At 40.3% G+C, this 16147-nt stretch overlaps 1 protein-coding gene across 6 annotated transcripts in view; it reads right to left on the bottom strand.

Annotated features, from left to right (window-relative positions):
* PPFIA2 (PTPRF interacting protein alpha 2) overlaps nt 1–16147 on the bottom strand; it is a 1804029-nt gene that overhangs the window by 385074 nt on the left and 1402808 nt on the right. For all 6 annotated transcript variants that reach the window (XM_069228760.1, XM_069228762.1, XM_069228763.1 and 3 more), the window contains one exon: nt 2455–2692. In XM_069228760.1, coding sequence (XP_069084861.1) covers nt 2455–2692 — 238 coding nt within the window. The remainder of the gene's footprint in view (nt 1–2454; nt 2693–16147) is intronic.

Here is a 16147-nt window from a genome sequence, read left to right as displayed (position 1 = left end):
AATTTGTATGAGGTTTGTTTGTGGTGAATGAGTAGAAGCCTTTGCAGATATTGCGCTTGGATGTTTGTGGATGTGGAGGGCTTAAAGTGGTAGTTGGTGTGTGAAACAATGGGCAGCATCTCTGACCCTAGGCCCAAACAGGCAGCTGCCCTTGTCCTCTCTGCCCAGCCTGAGGCGCACTGAACCCTGGGCATAAATAGCCAATGGAACCCTACTCCTAACCCTAACCAATCAGAATCCTAGCCCTAAACCCTAGAGCCAATGGAAGACCTGGACTTATTAATCAATCACGTCCCTAGCCCCAACAGCCAATCAAAACCAAAGCCCTAAACTCTTAGTCCAGTGGAAACCCTAGCCCTAGTAGCCAATCAGAGCCCTATTCTGAACAGCCGATCAGAAATGCAACCCTAAACCCTTAATCCAATAAAAATACTAGCCCTAGCAACCAATCCCAACAACAACCAGTAGAAATTTATATAAGGGGACAAATTACCATAAGCTCAGGCTGCTGGAGCAGGGACAGGGAGGTGCTTCTCTATTCAGGATCTCCTTGGATACAGACAGGCACAATCCGCAATTTCTAGCAACCAGATTCTACTTTTCATGTAAGGGACAAATTTGAAACCACAGAAATACTGCTTTTCACACACTTAAACTAATCACTTTTTCAAGCCACAATTGAGTGCTGCACACACTTTCAAATGCACAGTTTAAACCACAGAGAAGCAGATTAAGCAGTCTCCTAAACACACTCTGATTAGCCACTGAGGTGTATTTAGCCTTGGAAGGGGGTTGTGAGGCTTAATGCAGTATTTCTGAAAAACTAGGAGGGAAGTTCATACAGTCACGGGTAGCAAGAAAACAGCAGTTTAATGGTACCAAGTTTGCAGATAGACAAGAGGTAAATTCAGACATTCACAGGCAGAACAGAAACAGCAGTTTAAAAGGGCGAATTTTGCAGAAACCATGATGTAAATTCATACAAACATGGGTAGAGAAAAATAGCAGTTTAAAATACCAACTTTAAAGAAAAACAGAGGGCCTAATGTAAACAGACATGGGTAGGGAAAAAACACTTTTTTATAAAAATTACAAGAAAACACAGAATGTCTGTGATCTTACCACCTTCTTTGACTCTTGCTCACTTTAGGGCTCAGAGAATCTGGGCTCACAAAATGTATGTGGCTATCTTGGGGTTCACTCCACAAACTTAGTGGGGCAGTGCAGGTGTAAAAGGAGCGCTCAGTTTGCCTGGGAGCTAGAGAGCCAATCACCAAGCCAGGCTACTGGGGACGGGAGGTGCTCCTCTATTCAGAATCTCCTTGGATGCAGAAAGGCACAATCCTCAATTTCTATCTACCAGATTCTACTTTTCAGGTAAAGGACAATTTTGAAACTAGCAAAATACTACTTTTCGTGCACTTAAACTAATCACTTTTTCAAGCCAAAGACTAGGGCTGCACACACTTTCCAAGAACAGTTTAAACCACAGAGCAGATTAAGCAGTCTCCTAAAAACACTCTGATTAGCCACTGAGATGTATTTAGCCTTTTTAAAAACCTTGTAAGGGGGTCAGGAGGTTGGTGAGGTTTAATGCAGACTAGGAGGGAAATTCGTACAGTAATAGCAAAAACAAAAAAACGCAGTTTAATAGTAGAGGTCCTGTGTTTACAAGTCCCAGTTAATCCTTTGCTGTGTACAATGTTACTTCTTAACGGGTGTGTCTGGGCAATGCAGGTTACATTTTCTGAAGCTTTGAACTCTCAGCCTTGTAGTGTGCCTCCTTTTCCCTTCTGAGTGAAATTCTTGTGTTACCATCAAAATGCAAGAGTTAAGAATTCTTCAAAAAGCAGTTGCTCTCCGTTTGTAAATGGTTGGTGTGCTTTTGTGAATGAGAGCTGAGTTTGGCCAAATTACGACTCACATGGTCAATTGAAATAAAGAATCACATACCCTGTGGGCATAGTTTTCCTGCAGTAATTTACATGTTAAAGAGAACAAAAGCTGAGGACTGATATACAAACCTTTACTAATGTAGAGAGCTAATTAATCCTATTGAGAAAATAAAGTATCTGTTGTTATACATTAATATTTAATTTACATATCTTAATTGTATGAGTTCACACAGTAACAGTGATAATTTATTCAGTAAATATGTGAGAAACAAGCGCACACTAGATGGAATTTACTCGAGTCCAGTCCAAGTGGAAAACTGCCAGATGAAACACTAAAGTCTCAAAGTGAAAATCCAACTTTGTAACTATCAAACAGAGAAATATTAAAACATCATAGTGTTAAGAAATAAAGTTAACTATTTTGCTAAGTTTATTTTGCCCACATTTCAGGATATATTCTTACTTAATTGTCCCAGTGGCCTGTCACGTAGCTGCAGATTGAGTTTTAAGAGATTCATTGCCACACTTATACAATCGCTTTGTTGGTAAATGAACTTACCAGCGTCATAACCCCCATACGGTCCATTTCCCGAGCCGGGCTGCGAGGGTTAAGTTTTGGTGTGGAATGTCCACTGGGAGGAGAGGAGCTTGCTAATGAGGATGCCGTCACTGAACCGGTGATAGAGGTTCCGCCATGCACTCGCGCTAAGTTTAACCCTTCCAGACTCACGCTGGCCACCCTGTTTTCTATTTCTTCTGCCCGCAGCTCTGTTGATTCTTTTTCTTCTTGTATTAGCCTACAAAAGAAATTGAAGGCATTGTGGATGATTGCATTATCCGTGTAACTGAATATATTTACTTTGTGGGGTGGGGAAAGAAAGAGTGGTAAAAAACCAGGAAGGAGATTAATTTATTGAGTTATGTTTGACTGAATTGTGTTAGGTATGGCTGCCTAACCTGCAAGTCTTCTTCCCTTTATAGGAGTGGGACATTATACTATGTATTGGTCAGGAACTACACATCTAGAGGTTTCTTTCCTTTGTCTGTTTGTGTTTCATTTAAGAATGTCCTAATTGAGACTTTAACCTAAGCCCTTCATGTTTTAATGTGGCTATTTGTGACAGGAGGATAAGAAATACACTATACATGCTACTTCCACATTGAGATTAATCACTAAACTGTGTAGGTTAAGGTTTGATTTTCTTTGACCTCGAGATTGAACCATCTTTACAGAAGACCAGGGAAAATTAACTTTGGACAGGTTGTTTCAAAGTTTCAACATGTGCTGAAGACATTCTGCTCATGATTATGAAATCACCAACAAAGTATCTCAGAAATAGAAAGTTTTAGTGTGGGTTACTGTTAAATCAGAGGGGCTAGTGATAGTTGTTGGCACTGAACAAGTTGGAGAGCTTCAAGCAAATACATTCCTTCACTGGTCATCACACTAATGGCAAACTTAGCAAGGTGTTCCCAAAGAAATTTCTTGACAATGGTCAAGATGATGCCTCTACCGACACTACCCTGGGTCAGGTGTGTTGTAGCCTTCAAAATGATTCTGCCAAAGATACTATATGTCCTACAAACTCTAGGCTGATAATGAGTGATATTAAATGCTTGTGAGCCCTCAGTAACGATTTCATCAGGGGGAGGGAGGCCGCTCAAAATTTTAAGTAATGAGGCACCCTAAGCAAGCAAACAAGGGGGTCGAGTATATGGAGGCACAACCACTTGGTGAGGTGCTATGGGTGTTAAGGGCACAAAAAGGTAGCAACCATTATGTTTCCCTGGTAATGTATTCCACACAGGTCATTTATGATCATATGGAACACCGCAAAGGGATCAACCTATATCTTTCTCTGTAGATCCCCTTTTTGAAAATGTAGACTTTATGTTGGGACTTGACAGAGGGCAGTTCAAGAGCAGGTAACAAGGAGGATGTTTTAGATTTGGAGACATGTGCGACAAGGATGTGATTAAACTTTGAGCCATGTTAGTGGGAGTCCAGGCTCCCAGAATAGGAGAGGTATCATTATATGCAGCTTAGACAGTGGGTGTCACAACGTAAGAACAAGAAGGGGGCAGCGAGGGATGTCACCCCATTTGAAAAGTACCTGAAAAGGCTGACAAACACAAAAGGGGTGATCTCTAGCTTGTACTAGTTACTCAACTCAGCCAGTTGCACACCAATTTCTAATTTCAGTGTGAACGGGAAAAGGAAATGGGTATTAAACAATAATTGGGAAGAGGTAAATTTTAGATTGAATAACACGGCAAAGCATACACAAAGTGGAAAAAGATTTGATAAAATTTGTGGCTCGATTAGCCAGCTAGAGTGCATGTGAGCAATCAAGTCAGACTGGTAAATGCTGGAGAGGTTGTGCCACTCACCCCACATTTTATGGAGTTGGCCGCATCTTACAAGACGGTAACGAGGACATACTGAAAACTATCTGGCAGAACTCTGATTATGACTTAAATGGATGTCCAAAAGTGTCCCTGCTGTGCTGTTTCTCAATGGGATTGTTCCATTGCAGTCCCCTATTGGGAAAGTGATCTCTCTTTTATTCTGTTTATGGCCAATCAGACAATTATAGTTCTCTGGGGAAAGATGAAGTTCAGATATTAGAGCTGGCACTTGGGACCGTAGAGCATCCATTCTGAAGAGGACAACTATCAAACATGATAAGTGACACATCTGTGGGATGGTGGTTTTGCAGATTACATAGGTCGAGGAGTGACAGGCCTGCAGTAAAAAACGTAAAATGAGACAGAGACAGGGGGTTTCTGGAGGGGTAGAGAATAAGAGTTTAGGTGGGAATGGCCACCTCGTATTGTATGTGTTTGAAAAGTTTCAATAAAAATAATTAAAACCTAAGCATGCCCTTTGGTAAAATTGATAATAAACAACAGAATGATTGTGTATCATTACATATATAGCTATATACTAATAGGCTAAAGAACATTAGCACAACAAGGACAACACAGATTCAATTTTTATTACTATTTAATAAATTCATAAAATGTAAGGAGGTTTGGGAAACACTTTCCTGACATGTAATAGAATTAACATTAGTAGTTCCTTCATGAAACCAAAATGCATCTCTTTTGATGTTCTCTTGAAGAAGGAGTGTATAAGCTAAGTTATTACAGCTTTTGTCACAAACACTATCCAAACAAAACAAATGATTTTGTTTCTTTCTAATGAAAAGTGATAAAAATAATTATCACATATCAACAAATTGGGAAGTATGGCTAAAGATCCCAAATCAGTAATGGTCAAGATAAGGACTGGAATTAACTTCAGAATCACATTAAATTCCCACACGCATTTATCCAGAACACACATACATTATCACATTAGAAAGCATCTGCATTAAATGCTTTGGTACATCATGACTTTACCAGCACTTGATGTTAATAGCTTAATTTAACAAATTGAAGCTAGCTTCTGTCAAGAGCTATGTACTATACACAAGACCAGGGTTTGAGTGATGCAAATCTTCAGCTCTTGTTTCTGTGTTGGACTGCTTCCACCTTAACTCAGGCTCTAACACAATATTTGTGACAAGGAATTTAAATAGAGACTGCACATGCTACTCTGACTTTTGAAATAGCCGCAAACAGCGAGGTTGGGTTCGCTGTCATTTAAAATTTGAAATGCCTCCTCAAAATTCTTTCTTCAGAGATAAACATGTACTTGGTCAAAATATATACCTCATAACATAAGTGCTTAGAGTGGGCAACTTGAGCAAAAAAGACTGACACGTTCTACCTCCATGCTGAAATGGGGGTAGGGGGCAAAGAAGAACAAGCCTTGGCAAAGCCAATGGGTCTGTAGATAGCTGCCAGCCTTTGCAATTCATGTTTTATTTTTGTCCTAGTTTTTGCAAATCTGTTTTCTTTGGGAAGCTGCCAGGCCCTCATGAAATCTAAAAAAAAAAAACATTGGCGAAAGTCAAAAGTGTTTTTCTGGTCACAAAAAAGTACATATTGCAATGGCCCACACGGCACTGAAGGGTACTACCTTGTGTGAGGATATGCTTCTTGTGAAAAGGCAGCATCCTTTCACTCAATTGAAGTCAGTCACTGGCAGAAGTAGGCTAAGAAAACCCCTTCATGCATGCTGGAGTGGGTGGAAGAAAAATATGAATGACAATCACAGACTAATGGATGAAGTCTGACTGAAACCACCTATAATAAATTGCGTTATACATACTTTTAGTAAAATCAAAAGGTTTTAGCTAACACAGACCTAAGAAAATGCCATCTGAGTCGAGGCAAAAAGAAAGGAAGGGAGGCAGAAACAAAGAAAGAAAGAGACAAGGAAAGAAAGAAAGTAAGAGACAAGGAAACAAAGAGAGAAAGAGAGAAAGAAAGAGAGACGGAAAGAGAGAAAGAAAGAAAGAAAAGGAAAAACAGAAAGAAAGAAGGAAAGAAAAGGGAAGAAGGCAAAAAGAAAGAATAAAGGAAAGAATACAGAAAGGAAGAAGGAAAGAATCGGAAAAGGAGGCAAAAAGAAAGAAGGAAGGAAAAGAAGAAAGCAAAAAACAAAAATAGAATGAATGATTTAAAAAAAGAAACAAAAAAGGAAAGAAAGAAAAAAGAAAAATAAAGAAGCCAAGAAACGCAGACGAAAATAGTGATTGACAAGAAAAGAAATGAAGTCAAAAGAAAAGAAAGGAAGGAAAGAAAGAAATAAGGAATGAATGCAAAAAAGGAAGAAGAAAAGAAATAAAAAAGGAATGAAAAAATGTAGTTAAGAAAGAAAAAGAATGAAAGAAAGCAAAAGAGAAAGGAAGATAGACAAAAGTTAGAAAGTAGGAAAAGAAAAGTAATGAAGGAAAGAAAACTGGAAGGAATGAAAGAAACAGGAAAGAAGGTAAAAAGAAAGAGAAAAAAGAATGAAAGATTAAACAAAGAAAGATAGAAGGAAGGAAATAAAAGGGAAAAATACAAAAATAAAAAGGATAGGAAGAAGGAAAGAAAAAGTGAAAGGTCAAATAGGAAAGAAAAAAGGAGAGGGAAAGAAAACTGGAAAGAATGAAAGAAACAGGAAAGAAAGTAAAAAGAAAGAAAAAGAAAGAGAAGGAAAGAATGAATGAAATAGAGAGAACAAAGAAAGATAGAAGGAAGTAAAGAAAAGGGAAATAGGCAAAAATAAAAAAGGATAGAAAGAAGGAATGAAAAAATGAAAGGCGAAAAGGGAATAGGAAAAAGAGAGGAAAATAATGAAAGAAAGAGCAAAAGAAAGAAAGAAGAAAAAAATGAAAGAGGGCAAAAAGAAAGAAGAAAAGAAAAAAATGAAAGATAAAATGAGAAAAAGAAATAAAATAGAAAAAAAATGAATCAAAGAGGGATCACAGTATAAAATATTGAATGCTAAAACCAAAATTACACTGCACCTATGTTTAATAAAAACTGTTACAAGTGTGCTGCAAATTAAACACCATAAAGTTTGGTTTTCTTCCGGTGCAGAATTTATCAAAGAAACATTATGGAAACTGAGTCCAGCAGCACAATATGGAATGCTGTGAAGTATCAGCAGTCCACTTCAAAAGCATTCACAACAGTATTGGAAGGAGACATGATCCGATAAAACTAGAATGTACCCTGTGCTCACTTGAAATGCGTCCTACTGCGATATCAGGCAACAGTGGCACTAAAGGGAACAGTGTGCACTTTGTGAAAGAGCAAGATGCAGTCACTCAAAGTGAGACTAACCAGAGGCTTAAATAGACTGATCCATGCTCTATGCTGTAGTGGAAGGTCCCAGAATGGGAATGACGTAACAATAGACCAATTGAAGAGAGGTGGCTAAAAGCCACTTTCAGTAAGTATATTCAACATATTATTCATCAAAATCAAAAGGCCTTCTTCACTAACACCAGACCTAACAGGCATTTGCAATGCAATGGGTTTCGTGTTTACTTGAGTTAGAGCTATTAGAGTTGGAAATTCCTAACTGGACTTTTCTTGTCACATAAATTGAAAATGAAAAGTAAAACGCCACGGCCACCATGAGCATGAGCGCTGGAGTTATTAGCTCCATGCATGAATGTCTAGAAAGGATCGTGGCTGGGATGAAAGGCATACAGAAAACCGGAGGCGGGCCGTCACACTCTGTACAAGGAGGAAGCGTGATGTGGTGTGATGGCCAACAAAAAAGTTCACTTAGTGAGATCGCCTTCTAGGAAACTCAGCACACAAAGGAGGGATATTCCCCAAAATGCACCAATAAAAATGAAGCATTTAAAATAAGCACAACAAAGAACGAATAGCAAAAGTGGGAATGGTTAAAAGATCACAGAGCGATTACAACAGGCCAGATCTCTTGTGCACTGGACCCTAAAAAAAGAAAGAATGTAAAAAGAAATTAAAAGAAAGCAGAGGTAGGCATTTTTCTCTTATGTTGGTCACACCATACTCATCCCTGACAGGTGAGTGTGTAACGTTCAACACTATTGGAAAAAAAGAGGTAATTAAAAACATAAGAAGCAAGTAGCCTCTGTGGGAAGCAGTCAACTAGTCTTAAGCTTGGGCCTCCAGCTGCCTCTGTCTAACTTGTTTGTGTTTTAGCCTTTCCCTTACACAACCATTGTGCCCTGTAGAACTGGTCAGCTGGAGCATATTCTGCTCAACTCTAGAAAGCTGAAAAGGGAGCTTCTCCCTGAAACCACACCTGCAGCATGTCGAAATGAACAAAGTCTGACAGTGCACACTATGCGGTACTCTCTCTCTGCAGTGGTGCTCTCTTCACTTAATATCGGCAGCAAACATTACGTGCACGTGTATGAATCACCCCTGACCTCACCAGCACTTAAATTTTTCTGGATGATTCCTCCAGCTGATCTGCCAAGTGCACTTCGTATAGACAATGCCAGATTGCTGAGTTATACTGCCATGTACGAGCGATCGTCTCATTTAAAAAGTATAGCGCCATAAATGCACAGATGTAGCGTCGTAAATTCTTTGACTCTCCCATGATCCATCAGTATATGCATATATTCTTCTACTACATGAAGGAGCTTAAATGTGCTCTCTGTACTACATGCTAGTGCAATGACTGAAGATATAGCTTCCTATACTATACAAAACTGACCCGCCTGCACAAGCCTAGCTGTCTGCACAAACAGTGAATCAGTTGATGTGTATTTCGCACTGTACTGCTTGTGCGAAATGCATGCACTTTTGGAGTGAAATGATTATATGTAAAGCGCCAATCCTGTAAATGTGACTATAGTGACACTTAGGGACTTGGGGTTTAGCGCAGCAGTTACGTGTGCTGAATAGTAGGACTCAAATGCATTTGTTTCATATAGCACTTACTACCCCTGACAAGATTTCTGAGATGCATGCTCTGGATTGTTACTAATGTGCAGGGTCTGGCGTGCTAACCCTTGGTTCAAAAATCCACTTCCTGGTGTGTCAATCTAAATTATGAACTGAGTCAGTGAATTTGAAGGATAGGTTTTGGCTCTGCACTTTAGCGCCACAGTAGCATCACCACAACTCTGATATGTAGTGTGAGGTAAACACAGAGTTCTAGGGTGCCTGATGAGTTTGGACCCCTGTGCACAAACAGGTTTCCTGGCTTGCGTTACACTTAATTGCTCTGGTATTCCCCTTTCTTCTCACTGAAGCCACGTCACAGGCTCTGGGTGCTGCAGCCTGTAACCAGGCTGCAGAGACTGAAATTACAGCACTTTGTGTGCACTGCAAGAATCCAGGGGCGGAGCCAAAGGGAGGCGGACACATGGAAAGGAATACAAAAATAGGGAGGGTATGGGTGTTCAACGGTATGCAGAGGAACAAGTAAATTTAAAGTGCCACAGGTGCCAAGAGCATCAGCGCAAGAGTTATTGGTTTCATGCGTGAATGTCTAGAACGGATTGCAGCTGGGATGAAAGGCATACCAAAACCGGAGGAGGGGGCCATCACACGCTGTAACAGGAGGAAGCGTGATGTAGTGTGATGGCCAACAAAAATGTTCACTTAGTGAAATTGCCAGTGGGAGGGAACTCAGCTCACAAAGGAGGGACATTTCAAAATATTCACCAATAAAAATTAAGCATTTAAAACAAGCACAGCAAAGAATGAATAGCAAGAGTGGGCGTGGTTAAAAGCCCACAGAGAGATTACAACAAGCCAGAGCATTTGAGCACTCGACCCTAAAAATAGACACAATAATTCTTACTCTAGATCTCACACTAAAGCCCATCCCTCCCAAATAACATGTGTTTGTAGACTGTATACATTACATTTAGGAGAGCTTAAATGTGGGCAAGTAAAGAGCTCAGTCAGTCCTGCATTGAGCTCAGTGTGGGACATAGCACTTCAACATATATCATTCATGTCTAGAAATACTGTTCTGAGAAACATGTTAATGGTACTAAGCAGTTTTACATGTGTCAATGAGCAGTAGCTTTTTTCACATTAGGGGATTCTACAGTACAACTTTAAAGCCTATTCATTTATATAATGGAAGGGTCACACTTTAAAGTATAATAATTAAATTTACCACGTCAAACATTTTGAAGTGCAATCCTAAACCTGTATATCCTGGCACAGACAAACAAGCAAGAACGCAGGGAAACTCAAAGGTTAGAGCAGTTTGGACGTTCACCCATGATTTTATTGGCAAATGTTTATTTGTAAATTGCTTCCAATCAAATTTAATGTAAGTCGATAAACTAATCTCTATTTTGACCAAGCACTCAGATTGTCAAAAACGGTAGGAACTTTATTAACTGATGACTTTAATGTTAATGTGACATATAATTCAACCGATGATGAATCGGGTCTATGCAGATCGTTTCTGTTGAATTCAATCTGCAAGCGAGAAAATCATTAGGTCATGATCCCCAGGGTTGTAAACTATAATTTCTTCATGCACTTAATTTAAAAATATTTAGTTCCCTACTGACTATTCTATGAAATACACACAAGCTTAGCTAGTAACAGAAAGGCAGTCCTTATCTATAGTTTGATAGATCTCAGTTAATCGTACACTGTTCATTTGAAATTGTAACAAGAACAGAAAGCAAGCATGTCACCCAAACAGTATTGATGTAGCAGAAACTTTAATACTGTCCTTCATGTCACAGTGATCATATCTATATGTGACAGTGTATGCATTATGTTAATTAAAATACTAATAATTTTCATGTAATGTGGTGCATTGACAAGCAATATAGATGTGCATTCACTGAATGTTAACTGCTAAGATGCAAGTGGCATAGCCATTAAAGTTCATGTATAATCAATTAATTCGTCATTATTCTATAATTCATGACCAAAACTAATAGTGTGAACTAAAACGGTAACATATTTTATGTAAGCAGTCTTTTAAAAGTGGCATGCAAATGCAGATAATGCAGTAATGCTTGATAGTTACATGAAAGAGTAACATAATCTTTTTTGTTTTAAATGTATTATAACATGAATACATTTCATAGTTTATTAACATTGAGTATATGGTTTAGTATGGCAAATGTGTAGTAAATGTATAAATTAACGTGCTGTTCTGATTCACTTGCATTAGCCTAGGTGAGGCCTGCAAGGCCCTGCTTTGTGACTGTGCAGAAAATGTTCAGTCATTCTGGCTACCGTGACTATTTCTTTCAGACTGTATTCTCATGATAAAGCTAGCTTAGTAATAGATGTTCTACTGTTTTATATATGGAGAGCTTGGGAACCTGGCCTTGAGCTCAGTACATTTGGACCTGTGGAATTGGTAATATATACAAATGTTTCAAATTGCATGGAAGAGCCCAGATGGAATATTTTCTACCTGTTGGTAATGAGAACTTTTGGTAATGTTGCAGCCTGTGTCACATGATCAATTTTTATTGGACGTTAGATCTTCTGCAAAATATGAAGTGATGGATTTAAGAATCATCCTGCCCTTTCAACTATAATATACCGTTCTTTAGACAGGTTTGTGGTAGTCCCTTTCAAGACCCCATTGCAGTGGTTTTGATCCATCCTATTCTTCATGTTGAATCCTCTGGACTCTGAGAGGTAAAGTCCTTTCTGCCCTTGCCTTTTTCAAATGCTTTGCTGCGACTTACTGATTTTTCGCTTGAGCCAAAGACGACGACTTTTGATCGAGTTTCTGAAATGCTGACGCCTTCCCTTTTTATTTACTTTTTGCCCACTTTAGTTACTAGTGTGTTGCCCCATAGTTCCTTTTTCTAAGTTTTTTAAAAAAAACTTTTTGTGTTTTTTGCCCACGTGTTTAGCCCAGCAAATTAATCCTTGATTGGTTAATCTATACGGTTTCCCTTGCCCTAACAACTACATTTAAAAGTTTTGAAATGGCCTTGATGCTTGTAAGAATTAAAAAGCGCTTGTTTTGTATACATAAGGTGATTCTTCTCATGTTTTGTATTGTTTTTGTTGAATGTTTAGTTTTGTTAGTGTTTGTTCATTTGAATCTTTTCGGTTGCCTTTATCAACCTTAGGTGATTCTGTATATTTCTAATTTTGTCTTGCAAATTGTCTACATGACTGAGTTTGAGCTTGTAATAAAATCCCTTAACTTTATTTCAGACTGGAGTTTTCCTTGTGTGGCTGTCACACTGTCATATTTGAAATGATCTGCTGTATAATCTAATGACTTTTACTCCATACCCTTATGCTGGGTCCAAGGATTCATTGACTTTGTTTAAAGCATTTTCTTTTGAAGGAGAAATGCTACAGCAGTATTATTTGTGAATAATTTCATCAGAAATCTGGAGGGCCAGAAAGCAGGTAATGTTAATAGCTTTGAGCTGCTAAAACAGGGAGCAATGTTGCAACCAGTGCTTCATTTGTTAAAAAAAAAAAAAAAAAATGAACTCCCCCAAAAAACAATGAGTGCTGGTGCCCAAACCTCTGCTCAGAGGACAAGGTGCTTTTAAATATTGGCATTCCAAATCTACTTCTGCCATGTGTAATCTACTGTCTGACACACCCTGCCCCTTTATCTCACTCCTGCCAGCTCCTGCTTTCTCCCTTGGTGATGGTTTCCCATCTTTATTTCCCATTCCCATTTTCATGAGGGAAAATCAGTGCTGGTTGCTCCCATCCCAACCATCATCTCAAATTAAGGACTGGTTGCAACAGAAAATATCATACAATAGATTGAATTAGAGGGACTAGCACTTTGCTATCAAAAATCATAGATATGGGCAGTGATACTTTCCTGCTGCTCTGTTAAGGAACAAATATATACATTAATTTTGCAGTAGTGCAGTTACACTCTAAAGGGTCGATTCAAAACACATTTCAGGGGAAACTGGTAAAGGGATAGTTTCATAAAAACTAAGAGAGATAAGCAGTCATTGAATAGGAACATGAGAAAGCTTAGGCGTATACCCACAACCTAATTCTGCAACGGAAGAATTAAGCTGTTATAGAAAAATTAAGACTGTCTGATTCGAGAAGCAAAAAGAGCCGAATCAGATCAAGAATGGTTACCAGTCATTGAACTTTGCAGATTAGGCAGTTTTGAGTGTAATGTACTGTCTATGAACTTTAGGTTCTTGGCTTTGAAGACAACACGATCTCTCTTAGAAAGCCACTTTGCCAGCCAGTGAGGTAAGACAAAGATAGAGAAAGGCCCATTTAAGAAGAACACACTAGGAGGAAGAAGTCTGACACAGAAAGAAAATCCAACCAGGAATTGCAGATGAAAATAGCACATATGTAGCAGCAGAGAAGCCAATCACTTAATAGCGAAGTAGCAACCAAAGGGTAGAGACAGGAGGTCTTGAATTACAGACAACACAAAACAAACAGAAGGTACTAGAATGGGTAGCAAAAGTGAACTTCCAGGTAGCCAGAAAAAGAAAAGCAGAATGCTACTAGAACCATTTGTGATGCAACCATTTTTGTAGGTAGAGCCAAGCCCCTATATAACTACTAAAACAGGAAGTCCACTCCTCAACAACCTCAAAGAGGATGTATGCCTTCTAGGACCAGGAAAGGTTCACAGACCAAAAGTCACAGGCGACTTTAATGGTCTGAGCAATATCACTGTTGAGTCCTGCTCTCAACAAAGTTGTTTACTTTTCAGAGTCTCCTATCCTGGAAGACCTTCCTAGCACTCTCTTCCCCCACTCTATAAAATAAGGTATCTCACTCGTACCAACACTAGAGACAAATCCACGATTCACACAAGATCCATGAATCAGCAGAAGCTGAGGTAAGTGATCCAAAGCAACTTCTGGTCATCATAGGCTTTGCAGAGCTAGTGCTAAGCAACCACCCAATAGTCTGCTGGCAGTATTACACTTCTTCCGGCCCACCCCTCCGGAGCTCCAGTTTTATTCATATGGGAAACAAAAAAACGTACATACCAAGACTGATCATGAACTGTGGTAGCACCTTTCGATGAAAGATGACAAATTGGATAACACTGCCATCATATAAGATACTGTAACTTCCCTCAAAAAAACACAAGACACAGAATTCCACAACCTCAGATTTTGTAAGACCTTCAACTTAAACAGGATGTGGGGAGTTAAGCTAAAATGGTGAAATCAGTTTGAAACACATGGTCTTAACTTGGAGGAAGAAGAGTTACTTGCCAAGAGATAGGCAACTGCAGACACACTGCCACTGGATTCACCATCTTAGTAATGAAAAATGGACCTAAAAATTGAGATACTTACTTGGAAGAGGCAAAATCAAAGGGACAATCAAACTTTATCCACTAAGGAGCTGTTAGTTATGGTAACTATTCTGATCATCCTGAAGCATCATCTGTTTTTAACATCTTGTAAAAATCCTTTTACCTTACTTCAAATCTCGGTAATGTACAGCAAGAATTTGGAGTCCATGAGTACTGTAGATGAGGGAGGTATAATCCAGAAAGTAATCCTAAGGTACAAACCTTGTAAACAGAAAAAGGAGCTGTCTTTACTGCACTAAATGTGCTATTGGTTAATTAACCCCCTGGGTGCCTGGGGCGAGCTGGTCTCGTCCAGGCACACGGATCCCGTGTGCCCTGGACGAGACTAGCTCGTCCTGCACCCGGGTCGCGGGGGAGAGCTCCCCCCATGGGCCACCCACCCACACCCCCCAGTCGAGGATGGAAGGGGAATCCCTTCCCCTTCCACCCCTGACCACCCCATCGGCAATCTGATGATGTCAGCATGCTCACAGCGCGCAGACGTCATCAGAAGCTGACGAGGACACGCTGGAAGCCGATTGCTTCCAGCACAAGGGGAGAGAGGACGTCCCTTCGAGTAAGTCCTTCTCCTGGGAGGTTCTGAGGGGGGAAAACAGACATGGGAGGAAAGGAAAGAGTTTTTCCTTTCCCCCTGTGCCTGTTTTCAGTGGATTCCTGGTCCACAATCGCAGGCGGGCCCACGATCATGGACCAGGAATCCCCACCAGGCACCAGGGATTTTGATTCACTTTTATTTTTGGGAGTGACCCCTTGGGCAAGGGTCACTACCCTGGGGGGATATTACTTATCCTATTTCGCCCCCCGGGGGGGTCAAAGACCACTAGACCACCAGGGATTTAGTATTCTTGACGTTTTTGGGCAGTGACCCCTTAGGCAAGGGTCGCTGCCCCAGGGGCACTCATTTTTTATATGTTTTGGCCATCCCCTGGGGCTAGATCGGCCATGTTTTTGGCCTATCTCTGTCCCGGGGGGGGAGGGTGGAAACCCACTAGGTGCCAGGGATTATGTGATATGTGTGTGCGTTTTGTGTGTTTGGGGGCACCCATTGGGCAAGGTTCGCCCCCCAAAGGGGGAAAAAATAGTATTGGTGGTTTCTGCCCCTATTGTGGGTAGGTGGGCCTATTTGTTTAAGGGGGGCAGAAACCACCAATATGCCAGGGATTTTTTTTTTTGCAAGGGTCGCCCCCTAAAGTGTGCAGAGAGCTGTTGGCCATTTCTGCCTCCCCTTAGGGGCAGATCGGCCATTTTTTTTACGTCCATCTGCCCCCAAGGGGGGCAGAATCCACTTAGGTACCAGGGATCCTGTGTGTGTGTGTTTTGTGTTGGGGGGAGCGGCACCTTTGGCAAGGGTCGCCCCCCCAAAGGGGGCACGTTACTGATGGCAATTTCTGCCCACCTTGGAGGGAGATCGGCCTATGTTTTTTAGGCGGGGGCAGAAGGCACCAAGATGCCACAGATTTTTTTATTTCTTATGGTTCCCTTTGTTTTTGTGTGTGCTGGGGGTGCCCCCTTTGACAAGGGTCGCCCCCCCAAAGGGGGCACAGAGCTGTTGGCCATTTCTGCCTCCCTTGGG

Source organism: Pleurodeles waltl, chromosome 4_1 (genome assembly GCF_031143425.1).
Source record: "Pleurodeles waltl isolate 20211129_DDA chromosome 4_1, aPleWal1.hap1.20221129, whole genome shotgun sequence".
Lineage (NCBI taxonomy): Eukaryota > Metazoa > Chordata > Amphibia > Caudata > Salamandridae > Pleurodeles > Pleurodeles waltl.
Note: the sequence above shows the minus strand (reverse complement) of the source record. Positions and strands in the feature narration are given on the sequence as shown.